This window comes from Acanthopagrus latus, chromosome 8 (assembly GCF_904848185.1).
Source record: "Acanthopagrus latus isolate v.2019 chromosome 8, fAcaLat1.1, whole genome shotgun sequence".
Classification (NCBI taxonomy): Eukaryota; Metazoa; Chordata; class Actinopteri; order Spariformes; family Sparidae; genus Acanthopagrus; species Acanthopagrus latus.
This window is the reverse complement of record NC_051046.1, coordinates 18,317,036-18,333,179: the sequence shown is the minus strand read 5'-3', so window position 1 is coordinate 18,333,179 and position 16,144 is coordinate 18,317,036. Positions and strand designations below refer to the sequence as shown.

Here is a 16,144-nt window from a genome sequence, read left to right as displayed (position 1 = left end):
TAGGCACTGAGTACTCAGAATAAGTAGTCCTAATGCAGAAAGAAAGGCTACTTAATATTGTGCTAACATGATCCTGATATTTACAGAATTACTGTACCAAGTACAATTCTTAGGTACTTGAACTTGAGTTTCTATTTTCTGCTACTTTATACTTATACAGCATTTTTACAGTGATGCTACATTTTACAGGCAAAAATGTAACTTAAATTGATCTTAGAGGGGCATTATGTATTTTTGCAGAAGAAATTCAAACTCAGAATTGTACTATTTACAATACTGAGGCAATAAAACAAACTCATATTTACTTTTCAAATCAACTGATAACAAAAGCTGTTCTCAGAGTTTTATAAAGGTATTATTATAAGGTCCCCAGAACACTGTTTGAAGCTAGAAATGTGGCAGGGTCCGCCAGATATAAACAAAGTAAAACAGCATGAAACTGTGTGGTCCTTTAAGGTCAGTTTGTGTCATGACAAGAATTTTTTTTATGTGGGCTACAATTAATCGAGTTTTCCTTTAGTGTAAATCTGTGTATGTGACTTTCAGGTAATGCTTTAACACCTTATCTTGAGCTTGATCTCAGGAATGACCTTTGAGTACTTTTTAAAACACTGCCTTGAGCGAACGAGTGCGGGGCGGAACCTTTTCACATGTCAGTTCCGGGTAGGATTTGTTTTATTGTAACACATCGTTCATGGCTTTCAGAGCGCAGACGTTCAAGCGAATGTTGACTTGTCTCTTTATTTCAAGTGTCATCTTTTAGCAGCCTCGTTTGGTAAGTCGTTTGAATACTTAGTTCAACATCAGACAGCCCAGTTTTTGTTTTAAATTTAAAAGAAATTAAACCTTGCAAAATGTTTATTAAGGTAAATTGTTGTAGGTTTAGCTAACTTAACCAGCACAGGAGCGTCTCAGCTACATAACCAAGGTCTGTTGATAACTAGCTGAAATAGCTTTGACGTATGATTTCAGAAGTTATATCCGTGAGTAATGTTAGTTAAAAAGCCGTATTACATCAGCAGTTCTTCAGCAGGGTGATGTTAAAAATGGAATGAAGAAAGAATTATAGCAAAACAATGAACATGCGGTAGATTGCAGCCTAAATGAAAGCAACAGCATCATCGTCATCAATCACCGTCATATAAAAGACGTATAAAAGCCATGATATCATACTTTAAATCAATAGCATAGCACATACCATCACAAAGGACGACAAAACTAAAGAATTACCACCAAAAGTAAAGGGCACATAGTACAAAGAGACATGAAAAATGATGTGCATGGTGACTCCCTCAATGTTGTATGCCACATTCCTTGTCACTGATCTACTGGCCAAGGGAGGGAGGACAGACATGTGCCAACTCTACATATGCTTTTGGTTTGGTTTAGAAATTAAATGAAGTACCTCAAAAGGTGGATAACAGTTGGTGGGTTTTCAGTATTGTGACACAGGAGAGACTCCTGTATTTTCTGTGCTAGCCTTTAAATGGCAATGAAATCATTATCAATTACTTCTTGGTCAACAAATCATCCAGCTGAAGTAGTTATCATGGCAGCCTTACATATCTGTCTTAGTTTCAATACAGTACAGCATTGCCTTTAGCATGTTTCAGACTTTTTTCATTATTTCATTATGCAGCATTATTGCTTCTTACTCTTTGCAGACTTGATGTGATGTCAGATAAGCGTCAGCGAGCCAGAGTCCAGGGCTCCTGGGCCAAACAAGTGCCAAAACACCCAGGACCATCAGCAGGTAATTTTCAAGTCAATATACACTTTAGACCTTTGTCTGTTTGTTAGTTTGTTTGTTTTTTAGTGCTGTGTGATTCATCCATCTGCCTGTTCCTAGCTGAATGACACCATTATCTAAATGTTTACTTATTTACAGCCCCTGATTCTGCTGTAAACATTTTGTTTTTTTCTCACTGAAAAACTTACACGTACAAAAACATTTTGTTAGTTCTGTTACCTTGTCTGATATATATAGAAATCATTTTTAAATCTGTGTTTATCACCAGGTGCTGTCCCAAATAACCATCAGCCAAAAAGTGTCAATCAGACCCCTGCTGCCTGGGGATGTGGACCACAGAAAAAAAATACGACTTTTGAGTTTAACCAGCCAACCAAGGTAGACAATAAACATAAGAAATAAGTCACCTTTGACAACTGGGGTAATTCATTTGTTCTTTAAAAAGTCTTAACTTTTCTGTGTTCTTCCTGTCTTCACTGCAGCCAGTTAGAGATGTTCCGCCAGAAAAGGTGATCGAGTAAGTCACACATTTCTGTTTCTCATCTCATGGCGTTTTAGTGCATGATTTGGTTGTATACTACATATCAGTTGGCCAACACTCATCACTTTGCTCTGGACAGACATGCAGGTGAATATGAGATCAGTCACGGGCCATCAGGAGTCTCCAGGTGAGTACGGAGTGACTGAGAGAGAATCCTCATTCTGTGGGAATTATAGATACAAATGGAAATGAGGAGAATAAACAGTTATGTGATAATACCAAACCAGTGCTTTCAGTTTAGATGACAAATCTGTGATTGAGTTTGAAGTCCACTAGATGGCAGTCATCCCACAAGCAGTAGGGTATGTATAGGTCTCATAATGCTTCTAGTCAGTGTCTTGGTGAAAATCATACATCATACCCCACATTTGATACCCATGAGGACACATGAAAGTGAGAGGTGTTTTTAATAGACACTGAATATGTGGTAACATGTGGTGTAAATATCACATTTATTTGTTGTCAAGACTAAAATACTAAGAGAAACAGATACATTACAGATAACCAAGAAAGAAAACTCAGTAGTGAGAAAAACACTTCAGTTCAGATTTAAATCTTTTGTGACCAGTTTTTTTCTTAAGCATGGAACCAAAATAGGCACATTGCTCTTTTGCTAGTCTTTATTTGCAGCAGTAATGAGAAGGAGGTTTTTAGAATACTTTAAGTCTGCGCTACATTTTGAGATAAATCCCACCACAAACCTCAGAGTGTGTGCAACATTTAAGCATTGAAGGACACTGAAAGGGGCCAGAAAGCTTCCTCAGAACTACTTGTTGGATGGTTTGAGCTTCTTTTACCTAGTTCTCTTTTTATATTTGTCTCAGGACAAAATATGGAACTTTTTAGGTGACTGAGTGCAACACTATTTGTCTTCCAGGAGCGAGTGTCTGAAGATGTGCTCTGTTATGCTCATATTTTCCCTCTCCGTTTAATGGTGGTCAATTCTTTTTAACAAACACCTTTGATTTCAGACATAGTTGGTCAACATGTCTGTCAAAACTAGTTCTGATTGAGCATAAACCAACCCTCATGACAGCCACATGCCAAACTGTTTTGGCTGGTTGTTTGTTTGCAAGCCACTGCCTATGAATTCTTTACTATCTGTACTTATTGTTTTCGGATGAATCAATACCTTTTCAGAGTGTCAGTAGTATAAAGTTGACAGGAAAATATCCATGTCCATACCAAGGATTTTGATTTATGCCCTCTAGGCTGCTACAGTGCCTGAATTTAGACTATCCTGTACAAATGGTAAATATATGAGCAAAATATTGTATCTATCCACCTTACTTTACTTAGTCTTCACATGCGTGTGTGTGTGTGTGTGTGTGTGTGTGTGTGTGTGTGTGTGTGTGTACTTTGTCTTCCCATTTGTCTAGACTGCAGCTGCTGCCAGGGTTTCTTCCCCCAGAAGAGGCCGACTGGATTTTCAGTAAGCTGTTAGCAGAACTTCCCTGGTCCCAGAAAACCAACTTCAGACAGGGTGGGTACCAGGGGGCTGAAGAATATGAATTGTGAAATGGGTGAAATGTGAGCGTATGATGCTAACTGAAGGGTGAAAGGGGTTTTCCCCACTGCAGCTGATTTGCTGTTGAGTACATGTCCGTACATCTGTCCCGATAACTCCATTATTGTCCAATTGTATGCATCTTGTCTTATGGACTTATCAATATACATATACGCCGACCTTGCTGTTGCTTATTGTGTTTACATGCAAGTTTTGTTAACAGACTACTTTTTTTTTAAAATTGTTTTCCTTATTTGAACAGTCACATTACAAATAAACGGTCTGAATATTCTCAGGAGTTAAAGGTACTATTTGTAACAAAATTTAATTTTTGAGTGTCGTTCCCAACTCGTTAAACAAATGGGATGTGCGATGGGTTGGCTGCCATCTGAAACTGCAGCTTTTTACGAATTGGAAATTGGATTCAAAATGAAACTTTTCTTACAAATAATCAAGCACTTTTGAAAAGTTAATTACTCCTGAAATGCTTGCTGAAATACATGCATTATTATGTGATTATATTATAATTTTGTCAGTGGAATAAAATGGTCCTAAAATGAAAATAATATAATTAACAAAAGTTCTCAATATATCATCCAGCAAAAGTATTTTTCACAACAGACCTACATATCAGTCCTAATTTCTTCACAGTGCGGCATTGCACTCTCTCTAAAATTGCTATTTAAACAACTTAATATTTTTAGATAAAGTGAAAGGTAATTGTTTCATTAACATGCCTGATTTTTTTCAATGAACTAAGTACAGTCAGTTTTGAGAAGACTGCAAAACTTGTGAAAAGCAAGACTGCAGCATGTCTCTCCTTGCACGTGCGTAAGTTGTCCAGAGGCTTCATTTTGCGAAACACTTAGGATTTTCCTTTTAAAGGAAAGAATAACACGATTGTACCCACCCAGATGATATACAGTGAGCCTATTGAGCTGCAGCCAGATTTTGCTTCAGAATCAGCCTTTCGCTCAGCTGGCCCTCATCCATCTGGTGTGTTACTCTGCGATGGCCCCATAGCAGACAAACAGCATAATAGAGACAAGTGACCAGGATGATGTGTAAACACAGGACAGAGCAGAAAGTTGTGTAATCTCAATCCATCACTCCTCAGACTTTGTCAACAAAGTCCATGTGATGTTTGGTTTAAAGAGGAAGTAGTGGAAAAAAGATGTCAACCCGTCACCAGTCACCTCTCCTGTGCCCTCTGTCATTGTTTAAGAACTCTGTTGACTCAGTTTTTCCAACCATCGCTCGGGGCTCCAAATTCGATCCTGAGCTTTCAGTTTTGTTAATCTTTTCCATCTGATATCATCTTTTTTATGGAAAGTGTAAGGCTTTTGATAGTTGATAAATGGCCACACATATTTATAAGAAGTAGCTACTGAGTCCCTGAATAATTCAGCGCCATAAAAAGCGATGGCCGCTTAAACAGTTTGTTTTGCTTTCACCATGTTCTCGTACCAGAGGGTTTGCCAAAATACACTAATAGCAGTGAATTGATTCCAAGAAGAGATCTGGTTGTTCCCAGAGAACGACAGACGCACAAAGACCAACAGAGGGACAGAATAGACCCTTAATAAGTGGATGACCGAACCTTCTGCTAGAAATGGATTCCAGCAGATGATCATTGTCCATTGTTATTAATGCTGGGAATGAACATATTAAAAAAATAAACTATGCCAGCTCTCTGCCCTACATATAGCTGTCATTCAGCAAAAAAGCAGCTATGAAAACAAACTAGATGTATTCTCTTTTGAAGTTAAATTTGCCATGACCCAATTACTGATGGAAGATAGAGAGCACTAGATGTTTTTCCTATTATGCAGACTGTCCACAGCTGCTTCTCTCCAGAAGAAAACAGGTAATTAAAGTCTTCAGGGGTTGAATGTTGCATCAATCGGCAAAAACACGCAGAGGAACCAGGATGGCCTTTTGTTAATTCATCAGTCTAACCACAGAAAACCTGGTTACAGATGGAAGCTGCAAAAAAGATTCTGACCATGGTTTTAATTAGTTTGTTTTAGGTGAAGGTGTATTTTTTTTGTTTATGTTGGTGTAGGTGAGGCATACGACGAGCCCCGGCTGACCTGCTGGTATGGAGAGCTTCCCTACACATATGCTCACTCCACCATGGCTGCTAACACACAGGTAAAACAAATTTAATACATGTCCAAGCCACCAAATCTATAAAGAAAAACAAGCACTGCTCTATTTTGTGGTCCTCACTTGCTTCATTTGTCAATTTTTTATTTATTTATTTTTTATTTAATCTTTTTCATTATTTGCTGTTTTAGTTTTTAACTCTTGCCCCGTCTACGCACTTCCTTGTGGTAGCAACATGTCTACAATTGAAACGAAAACCAACCATAATAAGTTTGATCTAGAGACCCTGATCTAAGTGCTATGAAAAGGATGTATCCATAAGTAGGCAAAAAGTTGTCTAATGCTGGATTAATTTCTTGCTGAACTCTAATTATTTTTCGACATAGTGGCATCCAGTGCTGTTAACACTTCGCGAGACATTGAGGCAGGTGAGCGGATGCAGCTTCAACTCACTGCTGTGTAACCTTTATCGTGACGGCCATGACAGCATCGGCTGGCACAGTGACGACGAAGCCTCCTTGGGCTCCAAACCCACCATCGCCTCCATCAGTCTGGGCGACACCAGAGTGTTCAGCCTCCGCAAGCAGCCTCCACCAGTGAGTGAGATAATTTGTGTACACACTCTTTATTTTCTCATTACTTTCCATAATTTTGGTGTTGACCCAGCTTGATGTGGCCTCCTAAAACCTGCATACATTCCATCTGACCTTTTGCTGTTTCTCATGAGTTAGTTTTGTGGTAAGACTTGGCTCACCGTCAAGGAGGCTATCTCCTAAACGCTACTTAATAAAGCAGAACTGCTGCGCAGATGTTGATAAAAAGAGAAAAAAACTGAGCATAGTGGAGAACAGAACAGTAGCCACTGTGAGGTAGTGAAAAACTGGAAAAAGAAGGAAGGCAAGATATTTGGTTTGAGCTCAGCAGTGTCCAGAGACCTCTGTGTGTAGTTGTCTATTGACGTTAGACTATATTCAATGTAAATGTAAACACGTTGTATAACATTTAGTTGTGTTTTACTGTTTTTCATTCTTCTTTGAGGTTGTATTTGTGTTAAGTTATGTTAAAGTACATTTTACTGGATGTGTGTGTCTGTTGGATGATTATACATTGTGCTTTTTTTCCCTTTTATGTTTCTTATGTTAGGAGGAGAATGGTGACTACACATATGTGGAGAGGATTCGGGTTCCTTTGAGTCACGGGACACTTCTGCTGATGTCAGGAGCCACACAAGACGACTGGCAGGTTGGTTCTACCAATCATGTGCAAGCACTCAGGCAGGGACATTCAATACAACATCAGCCACTTGACAGGGATCAAAATGAGGTAGAAATTTAGACTACTTTAGAAGTTGTTTTGTTTGTTTTTCTTTTTGCTTCTTTATATTGGAAACATCTTTGTTATGAAGTGGAGGTTGTTGTGGTGTTTTCACACTACCCTTCCCAGAGTTTAGTTATCAGTCAAAAAGCTTGAAAAATGTATTTATGTCTTGTTCCATGTCTTTAATATTAAGGTTACTACTAACTTCTTAAGACGTTGTTTGTTTATCCCAAACACACTTATAAATCACATACCAACATGTGAAGAAATCAATACTGTTCTAATGTTACTTTATACAGAATGCTAAGCCAGCAGCTTTAGATTTATCAGTCAGGAATATAAAAAAGTGAAACTTAATTGTAAAATGTACATATTCTAACTGTGTAGCTGTAATTTTATTTAATGTTATGACATCATTCATGCAAACCCTAACACACAAACAATAACAGCAATTAGTTCTATTTACTGTTTAGTGATTCTGTTCACATTGTTTTTTCGTTTAAGCTTGTGAAGCACTTTGTTGTTAAATGTTATAAATCTCGTGGTTGTTTTTGATTTTCAGTTGCTACAGACACAAAGTGTTTCCAAAAGTATAATAAACCAAACTAAATGTAAGAATTTGCTCTCAACTATCCTTCATTACTATCAAATCGGAAACAATGGAACGAAGTGTACAACAATTAGATGTGTATTTACTGTAACTAGACTCTCCTCGCTTGCTCTACTTGTGTGTGTGCATATGTGTGTATTCGTGTGTAATTGCTTCCGACTCAACATACGTGAGACGATGGACCTGTGTTCCAGACACTTGGTTCAGGCAGCGAGGATGGATGGAGTGGCCGGGAGAGAACAGCAGAGCTTCAACATAATGAGAGTCATTTGTTTTATAATCAGGGACAGCGGCCTGGTTTATATGAGTGCATGAAAGAAGATGAGTGTGTGACCGGTTTCTGGGGGGGGGAAATCAGGTCACACTGAACAGTGAGAAAATGTTTTACATAAAATCATTTGAATTTCATGCTGATTAAATATTTTAAGCTCCTGTAAGAGCAGAGGAAAATAGGTCACACTATTTAATTTGTCCTTGTCTGACAGACTGTCTTGCCAGTTCAACATCGTGTATGAAGATGAAAAGTAACAGTTTTTGTTCATTTATAAGCTCCTTTAGCATGTCTTATGTTAAACTTGGTGGTCAAACCAAAAAAAAGTGAAGTGAGAATTCAAAAAAGAGAGAGAGAAAAACAAAGAGTGGCAGGTTAAAGAGAGGGAGACCTACAGAGAGTGAAAGGTTCAGGTTTAACTTTAAAAAAAAAAAGGGAGAAGGTCACAGGTGTTTTATGGCGACACCACCCTGAGTATCTCAACAAAGCTTTCATCTCTCCTTTAAAGATCTTGCCAGAGACAGAAGATCACACCATCCATTAATTCTCTCTCTGTCACTGCAGTCCTGGTCTGCCTAATAAAACTTCCTGGCTCAGTTAGAGAGATTTGGAAGTGAGCGCTAAATATTTAACTAAACCTGTCAATCCTGCTAAAGTACTTTGTTTGTTCGAAAAAGGATACAGTGTTATTTATGTCTGTTCTAGACCCATTCTTTAGACACTGCTGGAGATTAGCAAACCTTTCGCCTCCTTTTGAGATGTAGGTGAGGGTGTAGTGTGTGTCTGTGTTGAAAACAAGGAAGTTATCGTATGCAAAATGTCCAGACATCAAAAAGTTGAACTCAAGGGAGAAAACAGTTTGTGTCTTTGCTAAGACACATTTTAGTAATGATATCGCAACTGGAATAAATTTGACTTTTGCTCCATTTGTCAAATGGAAAGAAGATGGTGTTTGTTGTATGCTGACCAGTGAATGGAGCACAGAGGTCAGCTGCAAAACTCACTGTTTAGAAAACTCATGACAATATTGATCTTCTTTCCTTGAGTTATCATATTTTTTTTTTTATTTTTTCTGTTTTCTAATCTCAGTTTCATGAATGCTCTCATGAGTATTTGTTTTGTTTTGATTATCTCAAATTAAAAATGTGTAATTGCTAAAAGTTTTCATTAACAATGTGGACACAACATCAGGTTCTACATATTGATAAAGAACTGCCTGTACCTGGTGTCACATACTAATCCTTTGATTAGAAATATTAATGACTTTGGTGACTTTAGAAACAAAGATCAAGATGCGCTTGTCTTCTTGTCAGCCTTATCATTTTTCATAGGACAATCTAATTACCGGAGATGTTCTTCCTCAGCCTGTCACGGTCTGAAAAGCAGCTAGTGTGTCCATGAATATCCATTTGCCTGTGAGAATATAGAGGCTTGGATTAGGTTGCACCAACAAAGTCTAACTTGATCTTTAATAATTGGTGACTCAGCCACATTTAGTCCAGTCCTGTCAAGCTCCATAACAGTTTGCTTGTGGTTGCCAGAAATTCAGCTCCATCATAAAACTCTGCTGGGTTGAGTCTGTCCCTCAACTATTCATGGACCTTGATTATTTTGCTCAGTTTATCTCAAAAGCGCAGCCATTTTAAATCCTCCTCAAGTGTGTTTAAACTGAATACTGGATAAAACAGAGTTTAGAGATGTTATTCAATAGAATGAAATTGAATCTTGGCTCAGAAAAAACAAACAGAAATTCATAGAAATCGTCCTGTGTAAAAGTCAACACATAAATATTTGACATAAAAATATAAAATACGTCTTTATTTATCTGTCTCTCTGTCTCCACCAGCATCAAGTGGCTAAAGAGTACCACGACCGAGGCCCACGCATCAACTTGACCTTCAGAACTATCTACCCAGAGCCGGAGGGCCACAGGGCAGGGACCAAGATGCGATTCACAGCCAAGGCCCCATAAACTCCCCTCAGAGTCAGGTACTTAGAGCAAAGCTGAGGAAACTGTGTCTCATGGTTTAGCAGTCCAAACACTGATCCTGCAGTCTTATATCTGATGGATGGAGGGCGAACCAGACCTCAGTGAATGAACGATGGAAAGATTTGAGACAAGTGAGGCTCTGTAGTGTGTGAATATCGTCGTCTTTTTCAGTGAGCTTTTTAAGCAGTTTCAACTGTTTAAAAGAGGTCTTCACTGAGTTACATGCCACAGGCTGAGGAGATGAGCAGCTCTACCTGAACTCACCTGTTGCATAAACAAACCACGATAACACCACAGCCGTGACCAGTGGGAGCTATCAGATATCAGTGTTTTCAGAGAAGCCAGGCAGAGAATGGGTGATGATGGCTTTACAACTTGACAGAATGTCAGATGTGCAGATTACTTTAAATTTATTTATTCAGAACAGTTGTTTACATTAATCTCACACAGTAATTTGGCATGATCTTTATTTAGTATGCTGGGAGAGTTCAACCACCACTGATATGTCAGTGAGAAGTGCATTGTTGTAGTTGCTAATAAAAGTTTATTTAGTTGGTTAGTATTTTCCTTTGAGTCATTTAGATTGAAGATCTTGTTTTTGTCTATTTGTTTGACTCCATTACATGTCTTGAAAAGACTCTTTATGAAAAACAGTGTTTTGAGTGCTCATGGTCGATAGGAATTTTCCTGAAATGCTGTAAAAAGAAAAATTACTTTCTACCTTGTTAATCTCTTTGGAGAAAACACAGTTGCTGTTAAAGGGAAGGAACAAGTTAAGTGGCCACTTACGACAATCATACCTCCATCACGACTGGAATGAGATAATGTTGAACAAGACTGGTCTGACCGTTCCTCAAAGAAGTAGTTCAGGTTTTTCAGACTGATGTCCTGAACCAGAATCAACCAGAAAAAAGAACAAGTGTTTTGAGGAGACATGGATAATTAAGTGTCTTTTTTTTTATTACCAGAACAATTCAACATACAGGTAGTTGCATTTTCAACATAGTAATAACATATACTGTGTATGTCTGTAGATGGAAAACAGGATAGAAAGTCGAGGCATGTTACCCCAAGAATTTTCCTTCCTGATTCAGTGAATTGTCTACCTTAGACTTTGATTTTGATCAGTTGCGAAACAGCTTTTGTTTTTATTTTATTTGAAGTGACGTTTAGTAAATATTAAGTGGGAAATATGATTGTTAGAAACCGATCAGTCCTATATGTTGTTCAATGCTGTAGATGGCATCAGAGTTAGCTGCTGTTTCAATATAAATCTTAGTACTAAAACGTTCCTTACTAAGGTGCATTTTGTTCGGTATATTAATGAATGGAGAAAACTATTCAATCATTTCTTGAAAATATACTCTTTCTTAGCGACCCACATGTTATGATTGTCTTTTGTTCTGAAATAAACAATTATTCTCTGAATTCTCTGCTATTGTGTCCTGTTTTCCAAAAATGAGATGTTTGTTAATTAAACGTAACATGATTTATTTGCTACATACAATGGAATTTAAAACTTATTTTTTAGTTGCGGTATGCTTCTCGGGAAGAGGCTCAACGTTAGATAGCAGACAGGCAAGTTGAAAAAAATGCCACATTGTGATAGAAAGTTTGTCATGAAAATATGCTGCGTCTGTGCATAATGTTTGCTAAATAGAAGAAGCAGTGAAAGGTCTCGCCAGGTTGTCTGAGACACGAGATTATGCAACCGTTGTTGTAATTATACCCAAAAGATGTGATAAGGTTGTTATATGGAAAACAGTTCTTGGTCACCTCATGATGTATCTTGTTCAGTCAGAAAGTATGCAGGCAGTTTTGTGGGTTTTGTCATTTGGTCTCTGTCCAACATATTGGATTTAAATTTGAACAGCGAAGTTAAAGTGCTGAGTCACATTTTTAATGTTCTCCTTATAACTATGCTTTTTGAAAATAGTAAATTACAATGGTTATTTTTGTTGGCCAAGTCACCACCTCAATCCAACTGATCATGTGTTTTACCTGTAAACCTCACACTGAAAGCAAAGTCTGACCAAGCACAGCATCACAAGGGAAGATACAGAGTGACTATTGATGTTGGTGGGCCACAGACTTCTGGCATTCACTGTAATGTGATGACTTGACTTAGGTTGCTCTAGATTTTGACGCCTAAATTAGGGGACTATGTGTGAAAATAAACCATATATATATATATATATATATATATATATATATATATATATATATATATATATATATATATATATATATATATATATATATATATATATATATATTATATATTATATATATATATTATATATATATATATAAGAATATACAAAATGCGTATGTAGATTTGTTTACACTCCCTCACATACAAACACACAAACAGTCTTAAAAACACACAAAACAGTCATGGGTCATTTGTAGCATTGGCTGAAATCCACTCAAGCTATCACGAACTGTGAGAAAGAATCCAGTATGTCTTGTCCAGTCCCAGTAGACGTGACTGAAACAGTCAAGGCTCAAAATGGATTAGCTCTTTTTCCACCAGTAATGTGTTTACACTGAGCTTCAATTTCCAGGGTAATTAGGACATTTTCTTGCAGAAATGGACAAACACACATTCAGCATAGTGTCAGGAAACTAAACCCGCTCCTCTGGGTGACTCCTGGTGACATGTAAGACTTTTGGTCGCTGGCCATGTAACATCAGCTTGCTGAGTCTAATCATACCAGTAACCCTCTATATGGGTTATTTATAGTTGTTTGTGTCGCAGCTCCAATCTGAGGGGTCTTCCTGGCAAAACGATCCTGTAGTAAAAGCGCAAATAGACTCAACTCTCTTCCTTTGCAACCGCTGGGGAGAAGGAAGATTATATCGATACTCAAACATAATGTAACAGATAAATAGTTCCGTCCCCAAGAAGAGAAGTGCTGTCTGGGAAAAACTCCTGTAATTCTAATAACGATGGTGTACAGGGAAGTTTTAACAGCTAAGACTGGCACAAAAACCTTTACAAGAGTGACGAAAGATAAAGTCAAATGGATTAGACACTCAAGATAGTTCCGAGATGATAAAATCAACTTGCAGTGCTCAGAGTATACAGAGTACAGAGTGTCACTCCCCTACCAGTAAGTTGAACTTTCTAAAGGACTAGCAAAGCAGTCGTTACAGTTGCAGTTGAGTATGCAGATTGATTGAATGTGCATATTATTGGCCAATACATATAATATGTTCAAATTGAATTTGTGTTGTAATAAAAAAAAAATGTCTGAGTTGTTTCCTATTTTATCATTTCAAATTTTGGGTAAAAAAGATTCCAACTCAATCCATGAACTGTGACTATAATTTAGTAGTTTGCGATATTATTTCTTGGCCAGACCACCCAACTGCAGATGTATCGTAGCTGCTGAATGCAAGATGAAATTTTGAACAAGAATTGCAGTTAACATTCAAGACCACCTTTCATCCTATCATTTTTTTTTAGCAGTTTTAGCTGAAACGTGGCCTCTTCAGAGAAAAACAATATTAAATCGAACACATCCCAATCCCTGCTAAATTCATAGAGCCACTGTTACAAATTATTGTTGAGAGTGTGAAAACAAGGTACAAGATAAATCTAATATCATTTTTTAAGCAAGAGTTTATAAAATGAAAAAACATTTGAGTCCTGCTACAGTACACTGTAGAAGCTGCAACGTAGTCTGCTGGTATGGAAGCAGATACTGCTGTATCTTTTGCCAGATACATTTTGAGTTGAGATTGGGAGGATGTACAGTACATTTGACTCAAAAGCTACAATTTTGTACAGAGTAATAGTAGTGTAACTAACTTATTTGCTTTTCATCTGTAGGGCAGATATACTTGAATAATCTTGAGGACAAGGCAAATAATAACTGTTGTAATGAACACTACACACCGGGACCAGTGGAATCCAGCGGATTGTATCGTGACGAATATGCATTATGATTTTCCAAATAAAAAAGTGGATAAAGGTTAAGATACTCTTTAAATTAAGACCACCAGTGTTTTCTGTTTAACCTGAACACCACTTGACTCTGACAGGACTCTCTAAACTCAATGTTCCACGTGCCTTTCCATCACTACAGCAGTCACTGTAACCATGACAGCTCAGTTAGCGGCCCCTCGGTGTCCTTACTCTGGTCTGCTAATATGTTTAAAGTCTTACACGGCAGCAAATAGCCTGACAAAAAGAGTTATAAACCCACAACTGTATTCTTTGCTCCTCAAACTCCATTACAACTGAGCAAACAGCTTCAATTACACGTGACAATAGCAGACTGCAGGATGTATTTTTGTTTATATGCAAGAGGATTTGGGAACTCATACTGTGTACTAGGTTCAGCTGTGTGTGTGTGTGTGTCTGTGTCAACGGGGTGAGTTAATGAGGAGGACCCACAGTGAGTGCAGCAGGTTGTGTAATAGGTCTTCGGCCTTTTGTTGGTGAATTGCAGGTGAGAAATGCGCCGCATGCTGTGCTCAACTTACTGGCTCCTTGATGATGGGCCTCAAGAGGCGCAGACTGGGACATCCTGTACCAGAAGAGAACATTACACCGAACTGAACATTCATATTAGATCCAGGTTGAACATCATATTTCGCTTTGGGACAGTGCTTAGTCCTTATGCTCAGAACGTCGGGATAGTATGTTTATGTTTTGGAAATGGACTGTGGCAAATCTTGCACCTGTTCACTGATTGTTACCAGTTGTGTTGGTGGTGCTGGTCAATCCAAAGTGATTTAGGAAAATTCTTTATTTCACTGTGCTGTTGATTTTATATCAAATATGTTTAAAGCTGCACTACACATCAGTCAACAAAGATTAATAATTATTAACTCTGCAGTGTCCCTCAGCTTTAGGGAGCATTTTAATATCTTATGGTTTAATGTTTTAGGTTTAGTTGGTTGGTTTAGTTTTAATCCTGCAGTGCTTTTGTTCAGTCTCCTGGGCATCTGTGGCCCTACTTTTTGCAGTGTATCCCATACCACTGGCATTTCCTCTGATTTGCTGTTCAGCAAAAGAAATCAGTTCACAAGAAGAAGTACAACAAAGGAGGTGATAGACTGATGATCCTGTCACTGTAATATTCATGATTTCATCCATTTAATGTGTCTTCTTATTTTTTGCCATCACCTCTTTGCTGTATTTCTGCAGTCCTGAGTCTTCCGGTGTCCCTGTTTGAACGATGAATACCATCTACTTCCACCTGGTGGTAAGGGGAGTTATTTCCTGTTACGCATGTACAACCTGTCTGATGTCTTTGCAGTAAGCTGAGGAAGGTTTTTTGAGCGATGCAACAGACGGCCTTCGTCGTCACTAGTTCTTTGATGTGGGTTTCATGTGTTTGGGCCCTTGGTAAAAAAAACAACAACAAAAAACTGTAACACAGTGCTGCAAACTGTGTATGTATCCACTGCTTCAAAGTGAACCGGAGGAATAAAAAAAGATCAATAAGTCAGTTGTTTTTTGAACTATACAAAATTTGACATCTTAGATTTAATTTAGAATAACGGTTCCCATAAAAATTTGTCTGACTTCAAAATGACAGAGAAAATCAAATTTCTGTAATGTTTCCAGCCATCTTGATTCCCTCCACACGTTCAGATTTAGACATGGTCTTCCTGTATATGCAGCTCTTTCCCAGCTCTGCCTTGTTTATGTTGATGTCTTCCGCTCTGCCTGGAAAGGAACTTGGATAGCTAACTGACAAGCTGCCTGGCATTCCTCTGTTAGCCGCAGTTTACTTGTTCAAGATCCCGACACCTGTTGTGCAGAGCTGGAAACATTTGGATTCATGGGAGGTGCATCAGAGTTGCAGTCGCTGCTAACTCCTTTTAGCTCTCTCAGTACCCACTGGAGCCACTGTGTGGATCACACCCAATTAGGCCCGAGTCCAGTGACGTTCCTGTCCATGGTGTTTACTGTGGCCACCTGACTCCCAGCCACCAGACTGTATAGTCTCGCATTAGCAGACAATGAACCGTAAACTACCGGGCAGGGTCTTATTACAGAGCTGTAGATAGGCTGTGTGACGCTGCGAAG

At 38.2% G+C, this 16,144-nt stretch overlaps 1 protein-coding gene across 1 annotated transcript; it reads left to right on the top strand.

Annotated features, from left to right (window-relative positions):
* Positions 1-620: 620 nt before the first annotated feature.
* Positions 621-11,523, top strand: alkbh3 (alkB homolog 3, alpha-ketoglutarate dependent dioxygenase). Its single transcript, XM_037107222.1, has 10 exons — positions 621-775; positions 1,665-1,753; positions 2,019-2,128; positions 2,233-2,267; positions 2,371-2,418; positions 3,671-3,774; positions 5,864-5,952; positions 6,294-6,503; positions 7,051-7,149; positions 9,952-11,523. The coding sequence occupies exons 2-10, from the start codon at positions 1,675-1,677 to the stop codon at positions 10,075-10,077; spliced, it is 900 nt and encodes a 299-aa protein (XP_036963117.1). The 5' UTR covers positions 621-775; positions 1,665-1,674; the 3' UTR covers positions 10,078-11,523.
* Positions 11,524-16,144: the final 4,621 nt, after the last annotated feature.

What these genes read in the sequence shown, in the direction of transcription:
- alkbh3 (XM_037107222.1), top strand. Translation starts at nt 1,675, where the DNA reads ATGTCAGATAAGCGTCAGCGAGCCAGAGTCCAGGGCTCCTGGGCCAAA. An exon ending in GGGCCATCAGGAGTCTCCAG is followed by an intron (nt 2,419 to 3,670) that starts GTGAGTACGGAG and finishes CCATTTGTCTAG; the next exon opens with ACTGCAGCTGCTGCCAGGGT. An exon ending in CCATGGCTGCTAACACACAG is followed by an intron (nt 5,953 to 6,293) that starts GTAAAACAAATT and finishes TTTTCGACATAG; the next exon opens with TGGCATCCAGTGCTGTTAAC.